The sequence below is a fragment of the Papaver somniferum genome, chromosome 11 (assembly GCF_003573695.1).
Source record: "Papaver somniferum cultivar HN1 chromosome 11, ASM357369v1, whole genome shotgun sequence".
NCBI classification, from domain to species: domain Eukaryota; kingdom Viridiplantae; phylum Streptophyta; class Magnoliopsida; order Ranunculales; family Papaveraceae; genus Papaver; species Papaver somniferum.
In genome coordinates, this window is record NC_039368.1 from 20430198 (window position 1) to 20457477 (window position 27280).

Sequence of the window (27280 nt, forward strand, 5' to 3'; positions counted from 1 at the left end):
CTTGCTGTTTTCTTAGCTGTTTCCTTTGCTTTACCTTGCATCCTTGGTTCATGCCATCTGCCTTCTTTGTTTCACTGCCACTATAACATTGTGAAATTGTACCTTGTTTTACATCATTTGCTAGCTTAGGAAAACTCTCTAGTTTGCTCCCACTCCCTGTGGACTTTCCCCTGCTTACCTTCTATATCATAACTTGGCCTTGTATACTTGCAAGCTTCTGTGTGTCTTTGCCTGTCACACCAGTGCCAACATTAATCAATGCTCGTTTGAACTCGTTTCCTTTGAGATGGACTGTGGTGAGAAGTCCCCAGTCGTACATTTCTTTGTTTGTTGTTGAAGGCTCAGGAAGTGTCTCTTGAATCAAAAAATGCTTTCTTGACACGATGTGGTTCAATGCAACAAACATGTCCTTCCTTTGAGCTTTTGATAAGTACAACAATTCACAGACATGCTCGATTAAAGATTCAACTGCTTCTTTGACAGGTGGTTCAGAGAGAGTGAAGGTTCTGACAGGAAGAGGGTCTCTGTGTACTCCTTCAATCCCCAAGTTAAGCTCTCCCGATTCTACTTTTTTTGGAATATGCGCTTCAAAACTCTGCAGTCACTTGTGGGGTGATTGACTAATCTGTGGAAGCGGCAGTAACGAGGATTTTCCATGTCCTCTTTGGTTGGTTCTTTCTTGACATGCGGTAACTTGATCGCACCATCCTGGATCCAGACATCTAATAGTCCAATCATCTCTTCAACGGGAAAATGGAAATCAGGCGCTTCTTGATCATTTCCCGTGCGCTGGGCAGGAGCTTGCGCGTCCCGGGCTTGATTATCCTTCCTTTGTGCTTTCGAAGGAGCTGGAGAAGTATGCTTGCGTTGTTTCTCGGCTTTTCGTTTGCTCCCCTCTGCAACAACATTTGTGGAAGGTCGGAGATTGTACTGTTTGTTGATCAAACGCCTGCTACCTCGAATTTCTCGTGGTTCTTCGGCTTTTGTATCCTTAGTTCGCTCCAGTAAAGCATGTGCAGTAGTTGTTGATCTCTTAGCTGCTTCATGAAGTTCTGAGAAAGTCTGGAACCGAAGATTTTCTAATAAATCTCTGTAGACCGGGATCATTCCGTTGATGCATAAATCTACAAGTTGATGCTCCGTGACATTTGGATCATCACAGTCCAGGGCCTGAACTCTGAACCTTTTCACATAATCGTTAGGATGTTCATTGTTTCTTTGAAACATCCTCCCGATATCAGAGAGGGTGATTTGATCTGAACGAAGAAATACTTTCTGTAGAAAGCGTTAATCATTTCTCCCCAACTAGCTATACTCCCTGGTGTGATGTTATTGTACCAGGTATATGCTCTGCCTTTCAAGGAATTTAAAAATTCTTTCAGACGGACGACATGGTTGTGCTCATGTTCACCTAATGCTTCCAGAAACCGAGAAACATGTTGTCTACCGTTGCATGTTCCATCATATAGAGTAAACATCGGGGAGACATAACCTTTTGGTAGAGGAATCCTTTGTGTAGAAGCAGGGTATGGAGGCTGGTGATGGTGGACAGAATATGTCTTATTTTTTCCACGGTCCTCCAAGAGGCGTTCCAAGTCTTCACGAGTGATGAAACTGGATGATCCTTCGATAGTGGGTTGTATTCAGCCTTGTGGACTTCATCGTCATCTAGCACATGAATTGGAGAGGTTGGAGAGGCTTCAGGATCAGCAGTCGGGGATTTTTCCTTGGATTTCCCTTTCTCCTTATCTTTCTGACGCTGGGTCTGAGTTTGCTCGGGCTTGTCTGTGAGATTCTTGAGGTGAGTGCATAGCTCTTTCTGTGTCGTAGCCATTTCTATCTGATTCTTGGCGAGAGTTTCTTGAATCTTCATGAGATCTTTTATGGTAGGTGGATCCCTTCTAATTTCTTCAGGAGGCTGTCTGAAGAGAGGATTGTTTTCAATGTTGGTTTGAGAAGGGATGGTATCGGTAGCGTCACTGTTGGAAGCAGGAGCGACTGGAGCACCACCACTGTTGTGTCTAGTGCTAGCATTGTTTGTGTTAGGATTAGTAACTGAACCTGGCCTGAGATGAACCATCTTGTGTAAGTTGAAATTGCAACCGAGAGAATGATCTCCCACTGTGGTCGCCAATATGTAGATGGGGAAAAAACGAGTTGCGGGTTTTTAAGGAATTGAGGAGACGACCGTGCGGAGGAAACTCCTTGAACCGAGCGAACTGTCTAACCTCACACATATACACTGCAAGAAGGGAGTGCTTTGAATTCGAGAGATCAATCTGTAGGACTCCGGCCTAAACCAAGACAATGGTCGTTTCAGAGTCAATTCGGTCACAATAGAGGATGGATCGATCTGTAGGAGGGAAGCTGAGAAATGTGTGAGATCAATGGTGATCGAAATTGTAGGTGTGTTGTGTATTCTGCGTGAAGAAATAAGATAAGTTCTGATTGATTGAATTTTCTATGTTGAGAGTAGTTGTTCATACGTTGAGTTTTTGCTCTCTTGTTGTCTGTTTTACGAAAAATTGTCTTGTTTTAATCATGATTCAGAGACTTATTTATATTACAAGAATTGTAAACACCTTGATCCCATGAAGTGTCACAATTGCTGGATTGAAAGAGTGGGGAAGTGGGAATCGTGTTAAAACCAGTTGCTCATCGTGCGGAGACTTGGTTGATTTTCCACCCACTACTTTGCTAACTCCTCTAACTACTTGCACGACTTTCTCACATTCTCATCGTGTGTATGAACACACGTTCCGTAGACCGCCAGACCAAAACCCTAGTTGATATCCCCCCATGTGACACGATTGATGTCTCATGATTTTAATAAGTCAGTTGTTGACTTGATGAGACGTGTCTGTTGAGACAGAGGTACAATTGTCGAATAAATGTTTATAGTTAAGGTGAACAAATATTGTTCATTTGATGAATTGTTGAGTATTTATAGTTGAACCAATATTCCTTAGTCTGAGCAAATATTGCTCGTCTGAGCGAATGTTGCTCGTTTGATGAATTATTGGTAACAGAACCAAATGAAATATTAATTTAGAATACTTGCAACTGAACCGAGTATAATAATTAAAGTGTTGATTACGTGATCAACGTGAAGTTATTAGTGTTTTAATCTGGAATTATGAACCTTGGACTCGAAACCCTAATTTTGATCAATTGTTGATCAATTGATGATTTATTGAAAATCAACCACAGAGTGAAGGAGAGGCCGGCTACATGGGATGATGGGTCGACCATGTAGCGCCCGGATGCTCGAGTGATAAAATACCAAAGTCTCTTGAAGACAAGTTGGTGAAAGGATGATTAAATGCTGGTTTAATCATTTATTAAAGTAATGCTCGTCTGAGCCTTATGTGTTAAAACCTAATTATGAAGAGATGAGGGACCGACCAAGGGATCATAAAATTGGCCTTGGTTGGTCATGGGACCGACTGACGATCGTTTTATGAAGTTACAAGTTACTTGGAAGAGTTTGAACCTAATGTGAACAAATTAGGTCAAATGATGGAAATATGTGGGACTGGCCTCTTGCAAGCCAAACATCCAACCTTGGTCGATCAAGGTAATATGCTCTCGTTACCATAATGTCCGTCCCTCAATCCTGGGGATTTTGGTATTTTCTGGTGTGCATTTGAGCAATTATTCGAGAAAATATGAAGAAATCAGGGTTTTGCTGAAACTGAGGAAATTTCATAAGATATAGGAAATAATAATAATAAGATAAGGAATCATAAAATGTGGGGCCGGCTATAGCTAAGGCATGTCCGGCCGGCCAATAAGCCCGGTCCCATGGAACTTTTCCTAATTTTATATTATTTTCATGATTTGAAGGAAATTTCATGAAATCGAGGAGTTTGTTGAAACTAAGGAGTTTCCTTGAAGTGAATGAGTTTCCATGAGATGAAGGAAACAATAATTATAATAATGACTCTATAATATTAAATCTTCAACTAGTTCTCCTTCCTCGGTTCTTTAATTCTTTTTGAATTAGGGATTTAATTCTTGTAGAGGATTCTTTCGTCGTTAGAAATTTGGGGGTTTTATTGGTTTTCTTCTTTCTTCTCTTTTTGTCCTGGGGTTGATTTGTTTGATGTTTGTTTGGATTAGAAGAGGTTGAAGATTGGGTTTTCTGAAACGTGAGAGAGACTTTGAATATTGCCCTCAACAGGTATATGCAATCTTGTGGCCTTACTTCTTCTATTTTCAGCATCAAAGACATTGCCCCACACCCCATGAGATCATTGGCAGTTCGTTACTTTGATGTTGTTAAGAGAGAATTACCTACCAGGTTTGCAATGTCTGCAAGAAATGCAGTTCTTTGGCAGAGCAACAAGATGGCTCATGCGATGGATTTTTTAAAGGCGATTCCTATTGCTGGGCTCAATCAAACTATTGAACCGAGACAGTTTAGGGCTGTAATCCAATACCGTCTTGGTGTGCCCCTTTTTCCTGAGAATAGTGTGTGCCCATGTTGCAGTCATAGTATGGATACATTTGGTGATCATGCCATCCATTGTGCGAATGAAGTCGGTCCCAAATTCAGACATGATCTGGTTCGTGATGTGGCCATGGACATATGCAACAAGGCTGGTGTAGCTGCTAGAAAAGAGGCTTCTTTGGGATTTTTGGAGGATGGTAATGGTTTAAAACCAGCTGACATTATTGTATACAACTGGGAGAACGGTCAAGACACTTGCCTTGACGTTACAGGGATTTCCCCCTTCACAGATGGTGGACTTCATAGCTTTGTTCCGGGACATGCTATTTTTACGGCTATCCATCGCAAGTGTGCCAAATACTTGGACACTTGCACATCTCATGGCTACAGTTTTGGGGTTTTAGCCTTTTCTACTTTAGGTGAATTAGGAGATGATTTTATTGTTTTTTTGAACCGGTTGAGAAATTGCTTAACCAATTATGATGCTAATTCTGAGATAGGTAGTTTTCTTTTTCATAGGATAGGTTTAGCTATTCAAAAAGGAGTTGGGGCGCAACTTGTTGCTAGGCTCCCAACCATCCCCGTGTAAATTCTTTTATTGAATCCAAAATTATTTTTAAAATAAATAAATAATAATAATAATAATATAAGGGGCAGGTGGGACCGGACATGGCTAGGGCATGGTAGGCCGGCTAGTTCCCCGGTCCCGTGAACTTTCCCTAATTTTATATTATTTTCATGATTTGAAGGAAATATCATGAAATCAAGGAGTTTTCATAAGATGAAGGAAATAATAAATAAAATAATAAGGAATCGTAAAGTGTGGGACCGGCTATGGCTAAGGCATGGCCGGCCGGCCAATAAGCCCGGTCCCATGACACTTTTCCTAATTTTATATTATTTCCTTGGTGTGAAGGAAACACCATAAAACTGGGGAGTTTCCTCAAACGAAGGAGTTTTGTTCAAATGAAGGGATTTCATAAGATCAAGGAAAAATAATAAAATATGATAAAATAAGAAATTAGGCGTGAGACTGGCCACGGCATGACTGGCCGGCCGGTGGGTCCAATCCCCTAGCGCCTTAGTTAATATTTTTTTATTATTATTTTTCTTCCTATTTTGCATAGGTTCATCGTTCCTTTGTATTTTGGAATGCTCGTTCGTGCATTCAGGTGCTCGTTAATGTATTACTGCTGAGTACACTTGCACCATTTTGGTCGGGGCTTACTCGATAGCGTTTCAGATGCCCGTGTGTTGAATATTTATTACTAACCCATGGAATTCTGCTGGGAAGAACCATGAACTGAAGTAATGAAATATTATGAAGAACGTAGAATGTAGAATATTTCTGAATATTCAGTTAATGAATTTAATGATTAGGGTTTGATGGTTTTATACTAGCAAGCATGCTGTCTAGGAGCATTAATTATTTGAGAATTGAGAGATATGAGCTTGTTGAAGCGTCATATTTCTTTTATATAGTCAGGGAAAACATTGTTACATCCTGAAGACGTTATTGCTATATATTAGCAGGCAGGCTGTCTAGTAGTCGTCCAATCGTTCGATTCTATATAGAAGTAATTACTGAAATTTCTTAGTATATATGAGATATGTCGTTGCCTCTGTTGAGAGATTGCACATCCACATATACTCTGAGAGATAGTATTCTCAGTCAGAGGTTCTTGCGGCATGAGCTTTCATGCTTCTATGAGAGACATGAGCCTCAATACTTATCTGATTGTTGGATCAGGAGTATGTACAATTATAGTTTTACGATTTTAGCCTTTGTCGAAAATCCACCATCAACAATAGCATAGTACAAAAATTTTGTAAAGAGATAAGTCTTCTTCCAAAGTAAAGTTGGGTTTTTCCTTTGAGTACATTGCATTGAGTTTGTAGGAGTTCTTGTGGAGATTATTGATGTAGAAGGTGTGATTTTGATTTGGAATGGGTAGTTATATGGAGGTGGAGTTATTTCAAGTTTAAATAAGTGGTTGAACAGCTAGAACCTTCTATAGATCAGTCTTCAATCGGATCTATTTTACCAAATTCAAAAAACTAGCCGATATGATGTGTATTCAAAATTATAGGTATTTACGGCTAGGAAAACGAAGGGTATACCCATCCGTAATTCTTTATAAACTTGCAGGATTTGTGGTCTGTCAGAATTATGGTCTGGATATCTAGCCGTAACCAGGAGCTATTTTCTTTTTTGGTTATCGGTGTGATACACGGCTAAGTAATCCCAACCGTAAAACAAATTACGGATGGTTTTCCTAACCATTTTATTCTACGGTCAGGAACTTGAAATTTCGACCCAGCCATAAACCATAGTTGCAAATTTATGTCAGAATTACGGTTTGGAGTTCTAACCGCAACTAGATACACGGCCCGGATATTGTAGCCGTAACCAAGACTCATTTTATTTATGAGTCTCCAGAGAAATACATGGCTAGGTATTTGATTTTCCTAACCGTTTTTTGTTTAACGGCCGGGAATTTCTAACCGAAATTTTGTGAAAGTTTATTTGACAAGAATTATATACATTTTCGGCTAGTTCATATGAAGCATCGACCTAGCCGAAAGTGCACAAAAAATTAGTAAATCTTGATTTTTTTTCCTCAGTTTTCTTAGATTAGACAAATGGAAAGACTAACATTCTTATACATGCAGATTTATAAAATCCATCCATCCAAATCGATAACCAAACAACAAAAATAATAAATAGACAAAGTCTTAGATAATAAAATATCCATGAAGTAAAATAATAAAAAGAGAGTAAATAGTCATTCACTTTCACTTGATGCCTCCTACGAAAACGAGCGCATAAACGCATCCAAATCATCCTCTTACTCATGTTCCACAACTTGTTCTACAACTCTAGACTTTTTATCTCGACCGCTGGCACCTTGAATTGGAGTCTTTTTACTTCCACCACGTCCACCTCGAGCACTTGTTCCAGCACGACCACCTTTTGCACTTGTTCCAGCATGGCCACTTTTTCCACCTTGACCACGGCCACCTTTTTCACCTCTACCACCTCGACCACCTTTTCCTTGCTTAGATTGAACTTGCTCAGGAGGGGTGAGGGAGTGTCTGAGTCGTCGATAGAAGAAGGAGACCTAGACCTTTTAGTTCTCCTTGGTCGGTCCTCTTGATAAGCATATAAACCTTCTTTCTCAGGGATTATTATGCCTTTAACTCGATTGCGGAGTAATCTTTGTTCAGGTACCGTTAAGTTCTCACCCGAATTAATCATATGGGTGATGTCATTGACCACCCAATTAACTCGTTCGACCTATTTTTTCATATCAAACACACATACTCTAATTATTCATAGATAATTAAAAAAACATATACAAACATAATTAGTAGTGTACGTACCACCATCTTCTCCCAATCTTCTTGTTCATTCATTGATGTTTTTGATTTTGAACTCCCTTTCTATGCATTCTTGAAATGTCTCTGTGCCTCCGGATCCAAATTTTCCACATAAGGATGAGACCACTCTTGATACCATTCCATGTAATTCGCATCCGCTTCGGAAGTCCCATGAGAAGCTTCTAGCAGTCTTCTATTCATTTAGTTTACTTCTTGGGAACGAGCATTCCAATGCTCGATCAACGGTGTTGTTTCATAGTTCAATCTGACATCTTTGTCCTTAAATTGGGAGTTGGATACACTCAGTTTAAAAAGAGTTTCTTCAAGTACAATTTTCTGAACAATACCGATTTGGCGGAGCGTTCTACGAGGATCTAAAATGACGAACCCAGTTGAATGAAACAAAGGTCCCGTATAGGTCGCCATATTAGAAAATACCCTATCACCAACTTCATCTTCTCCATCCTCATCAAGTTTCAAATATGGATCAAAAGCCACATCATCGATCAAAGCATCCAACTTTTTCCTCATTTCGACCATTTTCGTCTCTTTAGCCTTGTGTTTGGTCCCTCTAAAAGAGTATCTTTCTCCCACGTTGTATTCCGAGAAGGCCTCAAGCATTTAAAATGGTCGTAAGCCCATGACTACAGAATTTTTTTTATTATAAATAAGATATTACATATACACCAATATATAAAAGTAAAAATAAATAAACATTTGTTATATTAAAACAAAAAGATACCTGGATAAGAGCAACACATCCCGTAATTTGTGTTTCATTCCACCTAGAAGCTTTGCAAAGACTGTCCAACATACTAGGAGGGCGGTGTCCCACGAGTACCTAGGTACCTCGTTTGTTTTCGGATCGAGACTGAGAGTCTTCAACCACTGCAAATAACAAGAATTTACCTTATTTCCTGAGAAATCGAGGAAAAAGACGGTCCCAAGAGCGTGCAACAAGTAAGCTATAGCCGTATGTCTAGCTCTTTACGCGTCCATCACCACCTCTCTACTATCAGTCTTGCGTTTAGAATCCCCAAACTTATCCTTCAGACAAACCAAATTAATCTTCCTTGCCATATTAATTGTTTCACTAAGTTCGCCCAATGCACTAAATTTCCTTTTAGCTTTAGGCGCGGCTCTATACCCTATCTCAAACTCTTCTTCCGCTTCATCTTTGCCCCATCCAAGAAAGTCCTTCGCCAAGACATAAAGCTGATCAAAAGACATAGAATTGTTGAAACCCTCAAACACAGCCTTTCCTTCCAAAGCAAGACCAGTGATTTTCTTTGCATCATCCGGGGTGATAGTCATCTCGCCGAACGGGAGATGAAAAGTCATAGTTTCGGTCCAGAATCTTTCTCTAAAACCACAAATTGTCACAACATCATATGTCTTATGCAAAGCCTTGATTCCAGACCATAACCCATAAGCTTTTACCAAAGCAACCACATCTGGATGCTCGTTGTCCAACGGACAAAACTTTCCTTGTTGGTGCTTTAGTTTAGGGACCGCTTTATCCGGGAACTACAAAAATAAAAATTGGTTGTTATAATTAATAATCCATAACAAAATGAAAATAACATATATGTAATTTGATTTATTACCTTTGTGCCACAAAGCCTAGCAGCCCATGAAGACGGGTAACCAATCATGAAGGAAAGATCTCCTGGCGCACCCCAAGGTCTCCCATTCCTCTTGGGAGGTAAAGGCACCATAGCATCAATTACTCCTCTTGACTTTAACTTTGGTGGATACTTCTTCTTTCTCTCCTTCTTGTCCTCCTCAACTACGGATTTACCTTTATCAATAGAAGCACCACTAGAAGTGCCAACTTCAGTTCCTCTAGTAACAACAAGTACACCTTCATTTCCTCCAGCAACTCCAACTTCAATTCCTCCAATAACAACAACTTCAGTTCCTCCAGTAACTCCAACTACATCTCCCCCACCTTCATTTTCTCCAGCAGTCACAACTCCACTTGCATTCCTTGTGTTTGCACCCAATGATTTTGTATGACGAGGTTGCGGAGTCGGATTCATACGAGGTGTTACTTCTTGTGATCTTTTCTTCTTCTTTTATTTTCCTCTGTTCAAAGACAAACAAGGCCAAAAACCAAAAGTAGATATGCAAAAACAGCTGGGAAATTTTGACACAACCAAACCGTGACACTCAAAACGGTTAGGAAAATTGGATAGTCCAATACGCAACAAGAATTACGGATGGGAAATCTATTAATCGACCTAGCCGAAAAACAAATAACGGATAAGAAAACCTATACGTGTAAATACAACTGGTTTAATATTCAGCAGAATACCACATACGACTAGGAAATTCCAAACTGTAATTTATGAACGACTAGGAAACTAAATATCACAGTCAGGAAACAAAGTTACGGATAGAAAGACCGAGATGTAAACTAAACTACCGTTGAAAAAAATTTGAACACAGGAGAATATAGGCTAGGAATAACCTAGCCGTATACAACTTGTTGCGGATAGGATTTCTCCATCTCGTACGCATCAATTACTTTAGGCTGGGAGTTCTTAGATATCCCAACCGTAAAGCTTAAAAACGGATGAGAGTTCTTAGATATCCCAACCGTGTAACATATAAACGGCTGGGAAAACAATAAGTCCCAACCGTGATACCTATTTACGACTGGGAACACATAAACACCCAGACGTAAGCATTTTCAGAAACTGTTTTTTCAGACCTAAAATTTCCGAAACCTACTGAATAATCAACAAAACGCTTAAATAAAGAGTGGCTTTTCAATTCATACCTTATTGCTGTCATATCATGAGTCTCGGCGGTTGGTGCATCACCTTCATTCACTTCTTCTTGATCTTCAGTTTCATCTTCATTTGATGAAGTTGGTTTCTCTGTTTCAGAAGGAGGTGGATTCGAAGAAGATTGACCTAGATTTCCCCTAGGTTTTATGGTTTTATACAATGAATTTAATCGACGAAGATTTTTTTTTTGAATCGACGATTAATCGTTTCAAACGAAAAATGGAACAAGAAGAAGAAGAAGACGAAAAGAAAGTGAGGAAAAGAAGAACAAGAAATCGAGTGAGTGAGGGGAGGGACGATTTTTTTTTTCTTTTAATGATTGTCAGTTTTTTTTTATTTAATGAATTTTCAGTTTTTTTTATTAGATTAGGTAGTTAATGAGAGGGTAGAAGGGTAATAAATTAAAATGATTGAGGGTATTTTTGAATTTTTACATAAATCTGATCCTCCTCTATAACATTTAGGTTCCATTTAGTAATTTAAGCTCCCAAAGTCCCATCCCGTACAACCCCAATAATAGGATTTTTTTTTAGGAGGATGGATTCGAGTTTATGACAAAAAAAAATGACATCAGGGATCATAATTCGTAATTATATGGTGTAAATGGTTTCTAGTGGTGAGGTTTCCTAGGACTGACAGTTCATGCAAGGATATGCATTGTGATGAAGGTGCAGTAAAGATGCAAGATAAATAACATAAAAACAAATTGAACAAGACAAACTGCTCCTCGGATTTTTTCCTTTGAGTTTGTCATGAAAAAGGATAATGTTGTCACTTTTCACTTAAGTCTTAGTCTGTAGCCTCCGGAGAGTGAGAAGTTATCGTAGTCTTAGGCCAGTTCCTATGGGTGTGGCAAACCAAAGAGTTTGCCATTTTTGCACCCACTATGAAACTGGCAAAGTGACAAATTTTCCATTAAGCCAGATGAGGTCTAATCTCCACCGAGCGGTGTAGTATCACCCTAGCGGTTTAGTATTGACCGGGCGACCTAGTGTGCATCTCCAACGACTTATACTCGACCGTTAAGGAACAAATTCAGTTACTTTATCATATATCCACACGTGATAACACAGTTTCAGTTAAAGATTTTATTATCTTATAATATATGGTACACGTGGGGACATACTATAGGTCTCAAATATATGATTTTATATTTTATTAATATATTATCTGAATAATATCAGATAAAGATAAACTTTATCTATTTTATTATTTTTATATAGTTTAGAATCAGTAGTTAGCGATCTACTCTCAATCGCCCGATCTACTCTCGATCGCTACATAACTTTTACCCAATGTAGTTAATATCGGATATCGGTTCATCTCGGTCGGGACCGATACACTGGTACGATTTTGTATCGGGGATATTATCGTTGAAATATCGGTATAATATCGGTTCTAGATTTAGAGATTATAATTTTATATTAAACATTTTCTCCACACATTTTCGGATAAGATATAATAGATAACATCAATTTTATCAAAAAAACAAAAGAGTAACTTTAGCAACTTGCTTCGAGAGCTACATGCACCTCTACTACCACCTGGAAGACTTTCTTCGCCAAAATTACCCTTAAACTTTATAGAAAACGACCAATACCGTCTCATATCGGGAAATGTAGAAAAATTTCGTATCGACCGATACGGCCGATATTATCGGGCGAATATCGTATCCCCGATATCCTTCTTATCGTATTGTTCTGGGCCGATATCCGAAATATCTCTGATATATCAGCCGATACGGCCGATATTGACTACATTGCTTTTACCATAGTGGCCAAAACCATTTGCAACTCCACCTGGCATGGCAAAACAAGAATTATGCCTGTCTCCATGGGAACTGGCCTTACCCTTCCAATCAGATATAATTACATTCCGTGTTTTTAAAGCTTCGTATCAAAGTCGTTTTTCACCTCTTGAGTATTAGTCAATTTCGTTATTCTCATTAACGCTGACAAGTCCAAGTATTGATTTTGCATCACTCTAAACTGACCGGTTGGCCAAGGGAAAAAAAAAAGAACAAACGGTCATATTCAGATATCGAGTAAAAAATAGTAATCCTAAGTTCACCGGGTGGAGAATTCCCGGCGAAATCCTGTGACTCACGGTCACGTGGGACCATAGGTGGGTGACAATAACCCCTTAGCATCGTTCAAAGAAAAAGAAACCGAACTCAAATTCAAATTTAAATTTAAATTCCTCTCATGGTTTTAGGGTTTAAGGTGGGTCCCAGGTAATTATTGGAAGAAGAAATAATCACTCTAGTCTTGGCCAATGTTACATGCGATATATGTTTCCTTCTTGACAACTCATATAAGTTTTAACCGACTTCATCAACGGTCACTTTCATTACGGACTGTGTGTCGGATGATACTGATATATATCTTATGCCTCCTCCTTTAATTCTTTGTCTGTCTCAATAGAAAAAAAACCATTAACAGATCTCAGAAACTACTTCTTTATCCACTTTTGGAAAATGTCTGAGCGGGGAAATAACAAAGATACAGATCGAGATCGAAAGAATAAGAAAGGTAAAGAGAAAGACCAAGGAAGAGATGTAGATCTTTCTATGTTTGAACATAAACATAATTTCTTCAATTGGCCCAGGAAAAGCAAGGTTCATGGCAAATTACGTCTGGGCTGGGTTTTGTTTCCAACCGTAATTCAGTTTTACGTCTGAGTTTGGAAGAACTCCAAACCGTAACTGGTTTCCAATAAGACGAAAATTGAATCACGTCTGGGTTTCCCAACCCAACTGTAAATATGTTTTGTATGGGTATTGATTACCCGTTTTACGTCTAGGTTAGATTTTTGGATTTCCAACCGTAATCTAAAACGTCTAGGTTAGATTTTCTTCAAAAACCCAGACGTAGATAATTACGTCCAGAAAAAATAAGCCACGAACCTAGACGTACACAATTACGTCTGGAAAATCAATTCACAAAACCTAGACGTAATCCAATATGAGCGAAACTCTCAAAAGATACAGGAACAATTACGTCTAGGTTAGCCTATAAGATAAACCTAGACGTAAATTCAATTCTACGGTTGGAACTAAGGGAATCCGAACGTAAACCAACATGCAAACTATTTATACGGTTGGAATTTATCCAACCTGGACGTAAGTTCTTCATAAACCAATATTACGGTTGGCGAACCTAGACGTAGCATTAACAATGAAGGAGAGGAAGAGAAGAAAGAGGAGCAGTTTTTTTTTTAGGATTAGATTAGAAAAGATTAGGTTTTTATGCTTTTATTTTAGTTAAAAGGTATTCTAGACATTTTATACCTAAGTGAAGGATATCTCATAACCACTTTTTTAGACACTAAGAATCCAAGTGAAGCCCCTCTAAAGGAGTGTGACGCCCCAATAATAACCTTCTTCCGAAAATACATGTGAGGAGGCAGTTTTTTTCTGAGCAATTCTAGACATACAACATTCTAGACAACACTAAAACTACCCCCTCACATGGAGCTAGCAAGGGGTCCACTTTTGGGCCCTACAATTTGAAGTCATGTGAGAGGGTTGTTTTAGTGTTGTCTAAAATGTTGTTTGTCTAGAATTTTTGTGTATTTCCTCGGTTCGTCTAGAATCGCAAACGAGCAGTGTTCCGTGAATTTCCCCTTGAACTCGTGAAGATCTCTTGTAATTTTAAAAAGGGTTATTTACAGAATGGTCATACTTTTTGTAATTGGGTCACAGAATGATCACACTTTTGTAATTCGTTCACATAACAATCATACTTCCATCCGATTTAACATTTTTGAATAAAACTGTGTTATCTTTTTCCCTAAAATACCCTCCTTCAAAATACCCTTTCCATTTAACTAATGAGAAAAATATTGTTTGGTTCTTTTTTAGGTGGTCCCATGTCTGTTTAGTCCTTTCATAAATCACCTTTTCCATTTGGTCCATAATTATTTAAAAATATTAAATGGACCAAAGTACCCTTCCGTGTTAATTTCTACTCATTTTTTGTAGCAGTTCATCTGTCAAAATGAACTCTTGTTAATTTCTACTTAATTTTTCATATAAACCAGAGTTCATTCCAAAAATGAATTCCTGATAAAACCTAAATAAATCAGAATTCATTCCAAAAATGAACTCATGATAAAAACCTATATAAACCAGAGTTCAATCCAGAAATGAACTCGTTATGATCACACTAAATAAAAACAGTAGATGATAACGGAAGACGAAACATACAATGAAAGATAATGATACTGGTTAAAATATGGAAGAAGATTGAGAGAAAAGGAAAGATAAAAGAGTTTATTGACGAACCCTAACGTCCAAGCTTATAGAGGAGCTTTACCTCCGGCTTACCGAGGAGCCTTAACCTCCGAAGTAACACAAGTGTTAACACAAATATATGATAATTTTGTTCGATATCTTTTCCATGGATTCATATCTCTTATAAATAGAGATTACAAAACTTATCCCACGTACCCACTTAACAACAAATCTTACAAACTAGGAAATAAACCAAATACGTTCACTTAACTAAACAACTCCTAAAGACCATGATCTACTAAACACGTTCCTAACTGGTTTGAATTGGTAAATCAATTCAAACTTATTTCGTATTTACTGACTAACACAAATCAAATGCTTAATTAACTGAGAACACAAAACTTGACCGTAACAACTCCTCCCTCCTTAACTTAAGCCTTGTCCTCAAGGCTATGGACTGTCAGTCCCCATGACATGATCTCCATCTAGTTATTGAATGAACGGAGTAATCATAAAAAATTTCTTGCAATGGTGTCCTGGATTGAACTTCTCATCACAGTGGAAACAAAGTCTTTGCTTCTTGCGTTCTTGTAACTGCATAGTAGTTACCTGCCTTATCGAAATTTTTCCCTGATAAGTTTTTGTTGGAGTAAGAGCAAACAATTGTGACTTATCATGAGTCTCGTACAAACGTGCCAACCCAATTGCACCTGACAGTGTTGCTGGTTTATTTGCCTGCACATTAGTTCGAATGGGTTCTCGCAACCCGCTAACAAACAAACTTACTTGTCTAGTTTGCGGTATTGAACCAGACTTTGCTACTAACTTTTCAAACTGATTTTGATAGTCTTCAATACTTCCAATCTGCTGCAACTTACTAAGTTCTCTGAAGAAATCGAGATAGTTATTTGGACCGTAACGGGTTTGGAGCGCTGATTTGAAATCTTCCCAGGTGACATAAATCAACTCTTGCTTCAATATTTGGTACCAGATTTGTGCATCATCATCAAGATGATAAGAAGCATAAGAAACACATTCACTTTCAGGAATTTCATGAAGAAAAAAGTATTGTTCAGCTCTACATAACCAAATAGTAGGATCTTCATAACCTTTGAAACTTGGGAAAACTAACTTAACACTACATTTTGGTTTTGAAGAAGTGTTTGTACCTCCATTTTCATTAGATTGTTTTCCATCATCTTCTGAAGAGTTTTTCTTCGATTCCAGCACTGCAGCAAGCTTTTCAAAAAGATCTGTTAGTTTCTCAACAATCTCTTTTTGGCCGCTAACCATAGAAGTCATAGTTTTTTGCAGGTCTTCTGACGATTTTTCCAAGTTTTCAATTCTCTGGTCCATATTCTGATTTTTTCCAAGCTGGTGGAAATACGACACTATGATAGATTTTTTTGGAAGCAATGATTGTAATTTGCTGAAGCAAAAAACCGTGCTCTGGTAATACCAATTGTTATGATCACACTAAATAAAAACAGTAGATGATAACAGAAGATGAAGCATACAATGAAAGATAATGGTACTAGTTAAAATATGGAAGAAGATTTAGAAAAAAGGAAAGATAAAAGAGTTTATTGACGAACCCTAATGTCCAAGCTTATAGAGGAGCTTTACCTCCGGCTTACTGAGGAGCCTTAACCTCCGAAGTAACACAAGTGTTAACCCAGATATATGATAATTTTGTTCGATATCTTTTCCATGGATTCGTATTTCTTATAAATAGAGATTACAAAACTTATCCTACGTACCCACTTAACAACAAATTAAATCCTACAAATTAGGAGATAAACCAAACACGTTCACTTAACTAAACAACTCCTAAAGACTAGGGACTACTAAACACGTTCCTAACTGGTTTGAATTGGTAAATCAATTCAAACTTATTTCATATCTACTGACTAACACAAATCAAATGCTTAATTAACTGAGAACAAAAAACTTGACCGTAACAGAACTCCTGATAAAAACCTATATACCACAATTCATTCCAGAAATGAACTCCTGATAAAAATCCATAAAAATTGGAGTTCATTCCATAAATGAACTCCTGATAAAAACCCATAAAAATCAGAGTTCATTTCAGAAATGAACTGCAGCAGCATCATCAGCATCATCTTCGTCGTCTTCAACAGCAGCAGCAAACATCATCATCTCCAACATCAACAGATCTTCATCTTTAACACGAGCATCAAAATCAAGATCTTCAACACGAGCAACAAACATAAATCATCATCAACACGAAAAACATCAACAATCGAGATCTTCAACACGAGCAGCAAACAAAAGATCATCATCTTCGTCTTCAAAACCATAGAAAACATCAAAAACAGTAGCAAAAAAAATCAAAAGAAGCATCTTCATCGTCGTCGTTTTCATAATCTTTATATGATTCATCGTCTCTATCATGTCTACAAATCCTCTTCATTATCTATGCAAATCAAAAACCCTAGAAAAAAACCCAAATCTTCATCGTTTCTTGCAGCGGAAGAAAAAAAAATGGGAGAGGAAAGAAACTAGATCTGAAAATAGAGAAGAGAGAGAAAGTAAATCTGAGAATGAGATATTTTCTATTAATTTTTTGTATATATGTGGTCCCAAAAGGGTATTTCTGCCACTACATGATGACAATTACATCATCCATGACGTCACCCTAGGACCAAACTATAATTTCTAGGACCAAACTATAATTTATAATTTCAAAAAGGACCAAACAGATAGTTGACTAAGTCAACTGGACCAAACTCATCCTAATATATTATTCCTAGGACCTATTGGTATTTCCTACTTAACTAATTAGTTGAAGTGGTGGTGATAAAACGATAGCGGTGGTGGTGGAAGCTTAAGAATCTTCACTGAACCTCATAGGGGAAACGGTGAACCCTTTGGATGAATGCGGTGTAACGAACCTGAATGTGGTGTAACGAACCTGAACGTGGTGTAACGATCCTGAATACGGTGTAACGGTGTGTAAGTGGCGGCACCACCACTTACAAATAGCACCACCGTCAAAATAATTACAATGAAGGCAAAATTTAAAATTGTGTATGGAGGGATAAGTAGGGAGGACACATAGGTAATTGTGTTAACATATTTAACTGTGAGTCATCACTTATCTCTTTTTTTAACGGAAGTGTGACCATTTTGTTAATAGATTGTAACAGTAAGATGGTTTTGCGAATCGGGCCCTAATACTAGGACCGTTTGTACATTTTCCTTTTAAAAAAACAGATAGTCCCCAAACCTGTAAACTTGGCCAAACAAGATAACTCTTTGAGACTTAGGGATTTTGAGACGAGATTAGAGAATAAATGGATCATTGTCCTCATAATTGGCTATTTAAAGAGCAATTTCAGTCCAATTTCGAAGTATGAAATAGAAAGTTAATCCGTTTCATCCTAAAAAAGAGCATTCTGATTTTACCCAGATATAGTGTGACTCCCAAGACAAACCAGTTACAAACCATTCCAATTGTGTGGGCTAAAAAAAAAACAATGAATACTCAATTGAAATAATGATAGGTGCGGTAAAGTCATAAAAGTACCTGAAGTTTGGAACCGAATCAGACACTTATCTTCATGGGGGAAATTTCAAAGACGAGAATTTTGTAAAGCATACATGTTTTGGCGCCCGTACGATACTTTAAATTTCGGGAATTTCATTAATTTTATATAGCTGAATGATACTGACACACTTGATCCTAAGGCTTCCTTATGCTTAGATACATGATTATTCTTGAAAATGAACAATCACAATGCTATAATAAATGTTTCCAGATTTATTCCAATTCCATTTTTGATCGTTTTTTTCCTTCCTATGGATTTCATTTGCTTATGTTTGATAAATAACTTAATTTATTTCACAATTAAGTGCAAATTCACTAACTTCTTTTATTTCATAATTAAGTGCAAATTCACTTCTTTCGGATGATTCACCTAATGAAACACAAATAAAACAGAACAAGTAATATACAAATAATTTACAAGAAAATATAGCAAATACTAGCATGGAATGTGCACTAAGGATATATAAAACATGCACTTATCATGTACCCAAATACACCACAATTTTTTAAATATCAACCTATAAGTCCGATACCACGTGTAATCTTCTATGGACAAAGTCGAGACAATACAACAACTATGGTATAAACTTTGTGTGATCGTCTATGGATATGAGATCGAGACAATACAACAAAAAAGTGTTCACTTGATAATAGGTACGGTATAAAACCGAAAAACTATATGATCAATATCAAGCGACTAGGATTAACGTACAAGTGTTATTTACTTTGAATCATAATAAAAAAATTATAATTGCAGAATAATAAAGTAAATGGTATTCCAAGATTTTGTTAACGAGGAAATCGCAAATGCAGAAAACCCCCGAGACCTAGTCCAGTTTTGAATACTCTTTGAATTAAGCCGCTATACAAAATCTAATACCAACTTCGTATAGTTAACTACCCTGCACCTTCGACTTCTAGAGTTACACACGTGAATCACCAATCCTTTTGATCATATTCCAAACAGTAAAGGATAAAGCTGTTTGGTAACCACTCTATTCAATTTTTTTTGTAATAAGATATTTATGAGTCGTTGACAAAGACTCTTCCGTTTAAACTAATAAACTCCTTTATTTGGTTAGATTAATCTAAAAGTTTGATTACCGAAATAACCAATTTTTAGATTCACAATCAATCAGTATATAACTCAAAGAGTAACTATAAAGCGATGCCGATCTCACACAACTAGATAATTAAGTCTATCAAATATAAACACGATTCTAGTTGGATCCCAGCTGATCAAGGTTTGTGAACTAAATTCACAAGATACGAAAACTAATAAGAAAATCTTTTTCGTATTTAAATCTTCAATTGCCTTCAATAACCTGCACAACACAACTTGAATCCTCTTGTGATCAATCACACACATAACGGAGTCTGTTAACAATGGATTGTCACAAGATGTCTTTAGATCCGAAAATGGTTCTAAATATCTCATTGATACTTTGATCTAGTTTGAGTGGGCGTTATATCAGAATAGAAGGTTCTCATGAATAAACAAAATATGATAACAACTTTCAAAAGCGAACTATTTTTCGCTGCCAATATGGACGAACCTGTTTTTCAACACCACCATCCACAAGACCACTCTCCCGGCCTCTCTTGGCTTGCACTATCAATCCAACATAAACGATTACTTCCCTATTGATTGTAATGAAGCGTTCTGCCGACCCTTTTGCATCACGACAATTGATGTTCATGGTTTGTGCTACATATTTATGAAATATGTTTTCCCACATAATGTTACCATGTTGTTGTGCACCATCGAAATAATCTTGGGTAAAAAAAACATAATTACGACAAATGCATTCATCTTCTGTGAGGTTGTATTTTGCACCATGGACTATGAATTTTTTACCTTTGCCTTGACTTTGAGATTGTGAATCCATATTACAAGGATTTAAGATTTTTAGAGAAGTTGGGATTGTAGAGAGGGAAATTGATAGTAAATTGAGAAATTCTAGAGATATTTAGAAATTCTGGCGTGAGTTGGGTATTTGTAGAGGGGGAAATTGTAGCCATTGGATCAGGAACTAATGAGCGATGATCAGACTAGCGAGAGACATCATGACTGCCGCTGGCGCTGGAATGAGCAACTAGCGATGGACAGTCTATCACTCGCTGGAATGTATGTCATGTATGCCTATATGCTATATTTGACATATAAGTAGATATATTTGGCACCTTGACAAACCCATAATACGCGCTAAAGTGATTACCGAAAACCTTGATTCGTCCGCCTCCCCTTTTCTCTCTCTCTCTCTCTCCTTTTCTCTCCGCAACAGCAAAGGAAAAAAAAACTATTTTTTTTAGATTTTAGATCCTTGATCTACCCGGTTTTGGTTTGATTTTTCAGATCAACCGGTAAGATCAAGTTTGTTTTCTTGTATAAATTTATCTTTCAATAAAAGAAATTGTTTCTAGACAATTTTTATGATTTCTTATCAGTCTGATGGTTTCACAATACTATCAGTACTTGTTTTTTTATTGTCTTATTAGGTTTTTATGGTGGATTTGCATTATCATCAAGCATGTTCTGGATGAAAACGATCTTCTTCGTCATATGTGGAGATTGTTTGTGAAGAAATTAATTTGGGCGTATTACTTCCCTTTTATGGAAGCATCTAATATTCATGATGATCAGGAAACAAAATGGTTTCAAACCATTATAAGGATATCCAATCATTCAACGGGCTGCAGAAGTTTAATTCGATTTTCATATCTTGTTTCTTTAAGTTTCAAATGTAAATCATGTATTATTTGTCCTGTTTCTTGATGTAATTGATCGTGATCAACTAGAAGGGTGTGTTTATCTACCACCTCTTCTTTATAATCTTTCAAACCTCAAATTGAACGAGGTAGTTAATAAATAAAATTCAGGGGCTTTTCAAAGCTCCTTGTTCATTAAAAAAAAAAAAAAAAATACGTGGTAATGTGGCAAAATCAGCTATTCGACATGTGCATAGAACTAGGGCCGACTTTGCAAATAAAACCGTTGAAACTCTTTTTGTCCGTATGCACTTCGCCCCCCTAAGTCTTTAGTATTTCCAGACCAGGAAAACATTAATCAGACAAATTGCAAAGTTGAAATTCTACGCAAACACATTTTATTCGGTAAGTATTAGATTTTGTTTTAAATCACTTTCTCATATCTTCCCTTTAATTTTTTTATACGTTTCGATTGATACAGTTGAATTTCTAGGTTTTCATTTTTAGGGATTCTGATTTTCATCTCGTAAAATCTGATAAATTTATAGCATTCTGTTTAACGAGTCTAAATTTATTTTCTGTGTTTTCAGATCTATATTTGAATTGACGAACTTAATTTTGGGCATATCTATATTTTAAGAGCAAGAGCGTTGGTTTATTACCATTGAAGTGTGGTAATTGATGGAAGAAGATAAAAAGAAGAAGAGAAATAAGAAAAAGAAAGGAAAACAAAATAAAACTCCAGATGTAGAAACCACTTCTGTGGAGCAGAATAATAATAATGGTACACAGACATCAGGGACTGCTGATACTCAGACTTCTTCTGTAGCTCTGGAATCTGATGGAAGACTAGACATGCATCACAGTGATGGAACGGAAAATGTAAGTCAAGTATGGAAATTCAAATAACATCAGCAGTTTCAGATATTCTTATTTTATGTCTGTCTCTTACCTATGAATGATTTTGGAGTTAATGTCTATGCATGTAAGTAATTTTGAGTACATAACACTACATCATATATTGATTCAAAAGCCCGTTTAGGTTCACTAGCTAAGGATGTAATACAAGTATGATAAACTGAGTTGTGTATGTATCTCTAATAAAGGAGAACATCATTTCAATAGAGCCTGCTACTTGTCTAAACAGTTCAATTGTTCTGCTTTTGGAACGGCTTCCTTATGCTTAGATAAATTATTATTCTTGAGTATGAACAATTACAATGCTATAATAAATGTTTCCAGATTTATTCCAATTCCATTTTTGTTTGTTTTCTTTTTCCCGGAGATTTCATTTGCTTATGTTTGATATTGTTCTTCAAAACGGAAATAAGCTCTATTTTTAAGGGACGCACGCCTTCTTTTATATCAGGGAACCTGTGACATCCTTTATTTCAGACCCCGTTTTCCCGCTTAAATTTGTTTCCCATTTATACTTGGTTTAATGCTTTTGGTCTGGCTTCTAGAAATGCGTCGAAGACAAACTAAAGCAAGTTCAATTGGACAAGGATTCATGGAGTTTGAAGGAGGTAATAGTTGTTATGGTTACTCAATTGACATGGATCATATATATTGTTACCTGCACACGCTCTAGATATATGGTAATAGATCTAAGTGAAATGTGAAATTGTAAGTTTGATTTATTTGGTTTTAAGATTAGTTATCTGGCATTCCTTCGCAACATGAGATGCGAGAGTAACAAACTTGGTTCTATACAGGCACACTTAGAAGAGGAAATTACAAATTTACGGTTTGAAAAGGATTCCTGCATACAGAGGGAGGTAATGTTTTACGATAAATAGTAAGGTTAATACGAAGGATATGTTATCATGGTTGCTGATACTGCTGAATTGAAATTTATGAAATGTGGAAAATCAAGTTCATACCCTTTATTTCAAATTCCAGTTGGTTTACCCTACACTAATGTCTGTCTGGGGTTTCTACAGGCGAGCTTAAATGAGAAATTTGAACAATTACAGAATGAAAAAGCTTCACTTGTGCAAATAGAGGTATCTGATTTCTTTGTAATTCTGTTAGAAGTTTGTTTTCTTTATGGGAATAACTTTCATAAGTCTAGTATGAATGAGAGATATATTATCATGGTTGCTGATACTGCTGAATTGGAATGTATGAAATGTGGAAAATCAAGTTTCAGATTCTTTATTTCAAATATTGTTGTCATTCCAGTTGGTTTACCCTACACTAATGGCTGGTTGGGTTTCTACAGGTGAGCTTAAATGAGAAAATTGAACAATTACAAAATGAAAAAGCTTCACTTGTTCAGATAGAGGTATTTGTTTTTTTTTGTATTTCTGTTTGAAGTTTGTTGTATCTATGTATATAAATGATTTTCTAGTATTATGAACAACTTTCATCTATCTAATAAGAATGTAGTGTTGGGTCATTAACTCGAATTATGGCCGATGTTACAGGATGTTTTGGAGAAGAAAATAATGCAGTTACAGAGTGAAAAAGATTCTTGGCTTCAAAAGGAGGTAAATACTGTCTTCTGTTTCTGAAGTTTCATTTTTTTTTTCTAATCTTTCTCCCATATTTTCTTTGCCTTTCTTTTATATTTTGTTGAGAAAGTGAATCAGTCTGGATACTTGACTAGCTAAATAGTGGGTACCAGCTCTACCTTCTCCTATTATTGGTTTTAGATTTAGTTGAATGGAGTGAACATGCAGTTCATTGGCTTCTTAGCTGAATTTCTAGGTAGGGTATACAATATATAATCATTTTGAAAGATTTAGTTGAATGGAGTGAACATGCAGTTCATTGGCTTCTTAGCTGAATTTATAGGTAGGGTATACAATATATAAACCATTTTGAATATTCCTATTCGACATCATATCTTTTTTTCCCTCTGCTCTGCTGCTACACTTACTGTTATAAGTCGGAAGTCGCTATTCACTGAAGCCATATAACACACATTCATAGGTGAGTAAGACACTCTTTGAGTGATAGTCTCACACAATTTTGCATTTCTAAGGAGTCCTAAATTGAGCACCATAAAAGAACTGTGAACTTGAAATGCCCTTACCCTCTAAAGATGCGCTTTTTAGCTTTTCTGTCTATACGTTTTCATAAAAGAAAGAGGTCTACTTTTTAGACCTTTTTGAATTTGCAGTACCTAGCTGATCAGCTGTAAAGCATCACATCATATAGTTCCTCATTGCATTTTTTTCTTCTCTAGTTACGATTTAGCAGAAATGGGCATTTTCTGTTTTCTGCACATTGTTTGCCTAATGTATTTGTACCCTTGTGTGCATTTTTTGTTTCATGACCAATGAGAAATTCATTGATATGCAGGCTGATTTAGAGGATAAAATTAAACACTTGGAGAGTGATGTAGAATCTTTGGCTTATAAGGAGGTAAAATATCCATTTTTAAATGCTATCTTATGTTTCCTATCAAATCAAGTCATGAAAGTGTTCTGGAAATTCACATGCAGGGCACGTTGGAGGATAAAATCAAGCACTTGGAGCATGATAGAGAATCGTTGGCCTTAAAGGAGGTAACAGTTCCCATTGTTAGATGCTTTGTTTGTCCCATTCAAGCTCTTAGGGTCCAACTCGATTTGACTGCCATAAATAAGTTCAACATTGAAATAGATGCTTCCTTTTCTTGACAGAACTTAGCGCAGGAAGCGTTAACTAGACTGAATGCAGATAAGATGGAGATACAAACAAAGGTACACAGCTAATAACTTGGAAGAGGTTTTGTGTGTGCCACTGCTAGATTTCCAGATTTTACATATTGACAATGAACGTAGATACACTTTCGATGGATCATCGTGTTCGTATCATGTCAATGGCATTGGTTATTAACTTTTTTGCTTCTGAAGCCCTTCCATTTTTTTATTTGCTTTCTAAGAGTAAACTAGAGGCCCTGGTTCATAACCTGTAAGAAATTTGTAAGTACAATAGCAAAGTATTTAGTATGCTAAATTTTGCACTTCTAAAATGCAAGTAGTGCAAATGTTGTCCCCAAACTTCCATCAATTGAGACTTGACACTAAGACTATATTTTCCAATGTTTCTGATATGGATATTAAAAACAAAAGCCTGGCAGGTGAAGGAGTTCGAAGAATCCCGAGACTATCACGCGCAAGAGAACCAACAGTTGAGGGAAACTATATCTGTTCTGCAGTCAGAAATGCAAACCCTTGCAAAGGGTAACAATTCCTCTGCTGCTGCCTCAACGTTAGAGATGGTAAAGTTTTTGTTATTTATTTTTTCGCATCTTTGACAGTATGGTTACGTTTATTATATGGAAGGAAAAAAATCCTAGGCACCCCTTTAACAATTTGACTTCTAAGGCGCTCCTTATTGCCCAACTGGTAATCATTTAGTGTTTGTATCATCCATGACCATCACCACCATGTATGTAATACATGCTCAGGACCTAAATGTTAGAATAGAGTTGATGCTTTTATGAGCTGATGATAATCCTACTCTAATTATCTTTGGCATCTGGGTAGGGATATTTTACTTATGGATCAGCATCATACACATGTTTTTAAATTGCGCAAGTCTCTTGTAGTTTCTAAAAAGAGAATGCACACTTGAGCATAGTCTGAAATGCCTCAAACCTGGAAACTTGGCTAAAAAGATAACTTTTTGGGATTTGGATATTTTCAGACAGGATAGGAGAATAAATGGATCACAGTCCTCATGATTGGCTATTTAAAGAGCAGCAATCTTCAGTTAAATTTCCATGCAGAGAAACAAAGTATGAATTAAAAAAAGTTAATCAGTTTCTAGTACATTTCGTCAGATAGAAGAGTATCTGATTTTAGCCAAATATATAGAGGTACTTCTATTGTGGATAAATTTTAATTTGTATGTCCAGCATGACTCCGAAGATAAGGATGCTAGTTCGGAAAGTTTTGCGGGTTTACAAACCAGTCAAATTGTGTTGGCTAATGTCATATCTTAGTATCTTCAAAACAAAGTAGGAAGCTGATTTAAAAAGCTACTTTGGATAGCTTTTAGCTTTTATAAGCTGGGCCAAAACAGAGGCCCAAAATGTTATCCAACACGATATTGACTAAAAGTTAGTTACAAAGCGCTTCTATGGGAAAGAAAAGCAACCCCAACGGGGACTTAGGCTTAAGAACAAAATTGTGGAATGATTTTCTTTCCTTGGCATGATGGGCGAGGAATGTCGTATCATGGCTAGTTAGTGATGTTCAGTAGGCCTTCCATCTTGTAATGGTATAACACTCTGCAGCATGATGATGGTTGTTTGCGCAGCCACATTATTCATCGTTCAGCAAAATTGAACTCCAATTTTTAATGAATTTGTTTACTTATCGCTGAATTATCTTTCTTTTTATAGGTGAGTGAACTGTACGAGCATGATAACAGGCGTACCAATGGTGAATCCCCTTCAGTTCCTACTCATGATTCGGCAGTAGTATCACTTGAAGCAGTTGCTGCAACTGATCATGTGCCAGAGTTAAGTGAGAAAGCTCCTGAATCTAATATGCCTTTGGGGTCTTCAATGAGCAATCAAAAGGAAGACGAACAGAATACCGCAAATAACAGAGACATGGAATCTATATCTGTTACTGTGAGCCAGAGCGAAGAATCATCAGGAGTACCTTACAGAGCCAGTGAGATTGAGGAAATCGTGCAAGTTCCCTTAGACGATAATGAAATTAAGGAGGTGGAGTCACGAGCTACTGAATCTGATGAAAAGACTGGTATCCCACTATCAGATGCTCCATTGATTGGAGCCCCTTTCAGGCTGATTTCATTTTTTGCACAATATGTCAGTGGTGCAGACCTGGTTGACAAAAATACATCTAGTTCTGGCAGGTAATTGTTGATACCTCGTGGGACTGAATTTAAAAACTCCTTTCTATCTTTTTTTTAGAAAGATGAAATATCATCGTGGGAATTGAAAGGTTCAACCCAAAGAAATAATTTTATTCTTCTTACAGGGCCTGTTACCAACACTTTAATTGTTTTTTTATACACAGATTTAACCAGTCCACAGAAAATGTAATACTCATTGTGATTTTTGTTCTTGAATACTATTGTCATTCCTAGACGGAACCATTTTTGTTGTTTGGATCATCTTCTGATATCATAGTGAGTCTATACTAATGAAATGGTTATCTTCTTTC

At 36.9% G+C, this 27280-nt stretch overlaps 1 protein-coding gene across 1 annotated transcript; it reads left to right on the plus strand.

Annotated features, from left to right (window-relative positions):
• Positions 1–21438: 21438 nt before the first annotated feature.
• On the plus strand, positions 21439–27230 carry LOC113320487 (major antigen-like). Its single transcript, XM_026568392.1, has 12 exons — positions 21439–21551; positions 21737–22028; positions 22610–22672; positions 22862–22924; positions 23090–23152; positions 23371–23433; positions 23576–23638; positions 24456–24518; positions 24599–24661; positions 24779–24838; positions 25219–25359; positions 26488–27230. The coding sequence occupies exons 2-12, from the start codon at positions 21828–21830 to the stop codon at positions 26971–26973; spliced, it is 1329 nt and encodes a 442-aa protein (XP_026424177.1). The 5' UTR covers positions 21439–21551; positions 21737–21827; the 3' UTR covers positions 26974–27230.
• Positions 27231–27280: the final 50 nt, after the last annotated feature.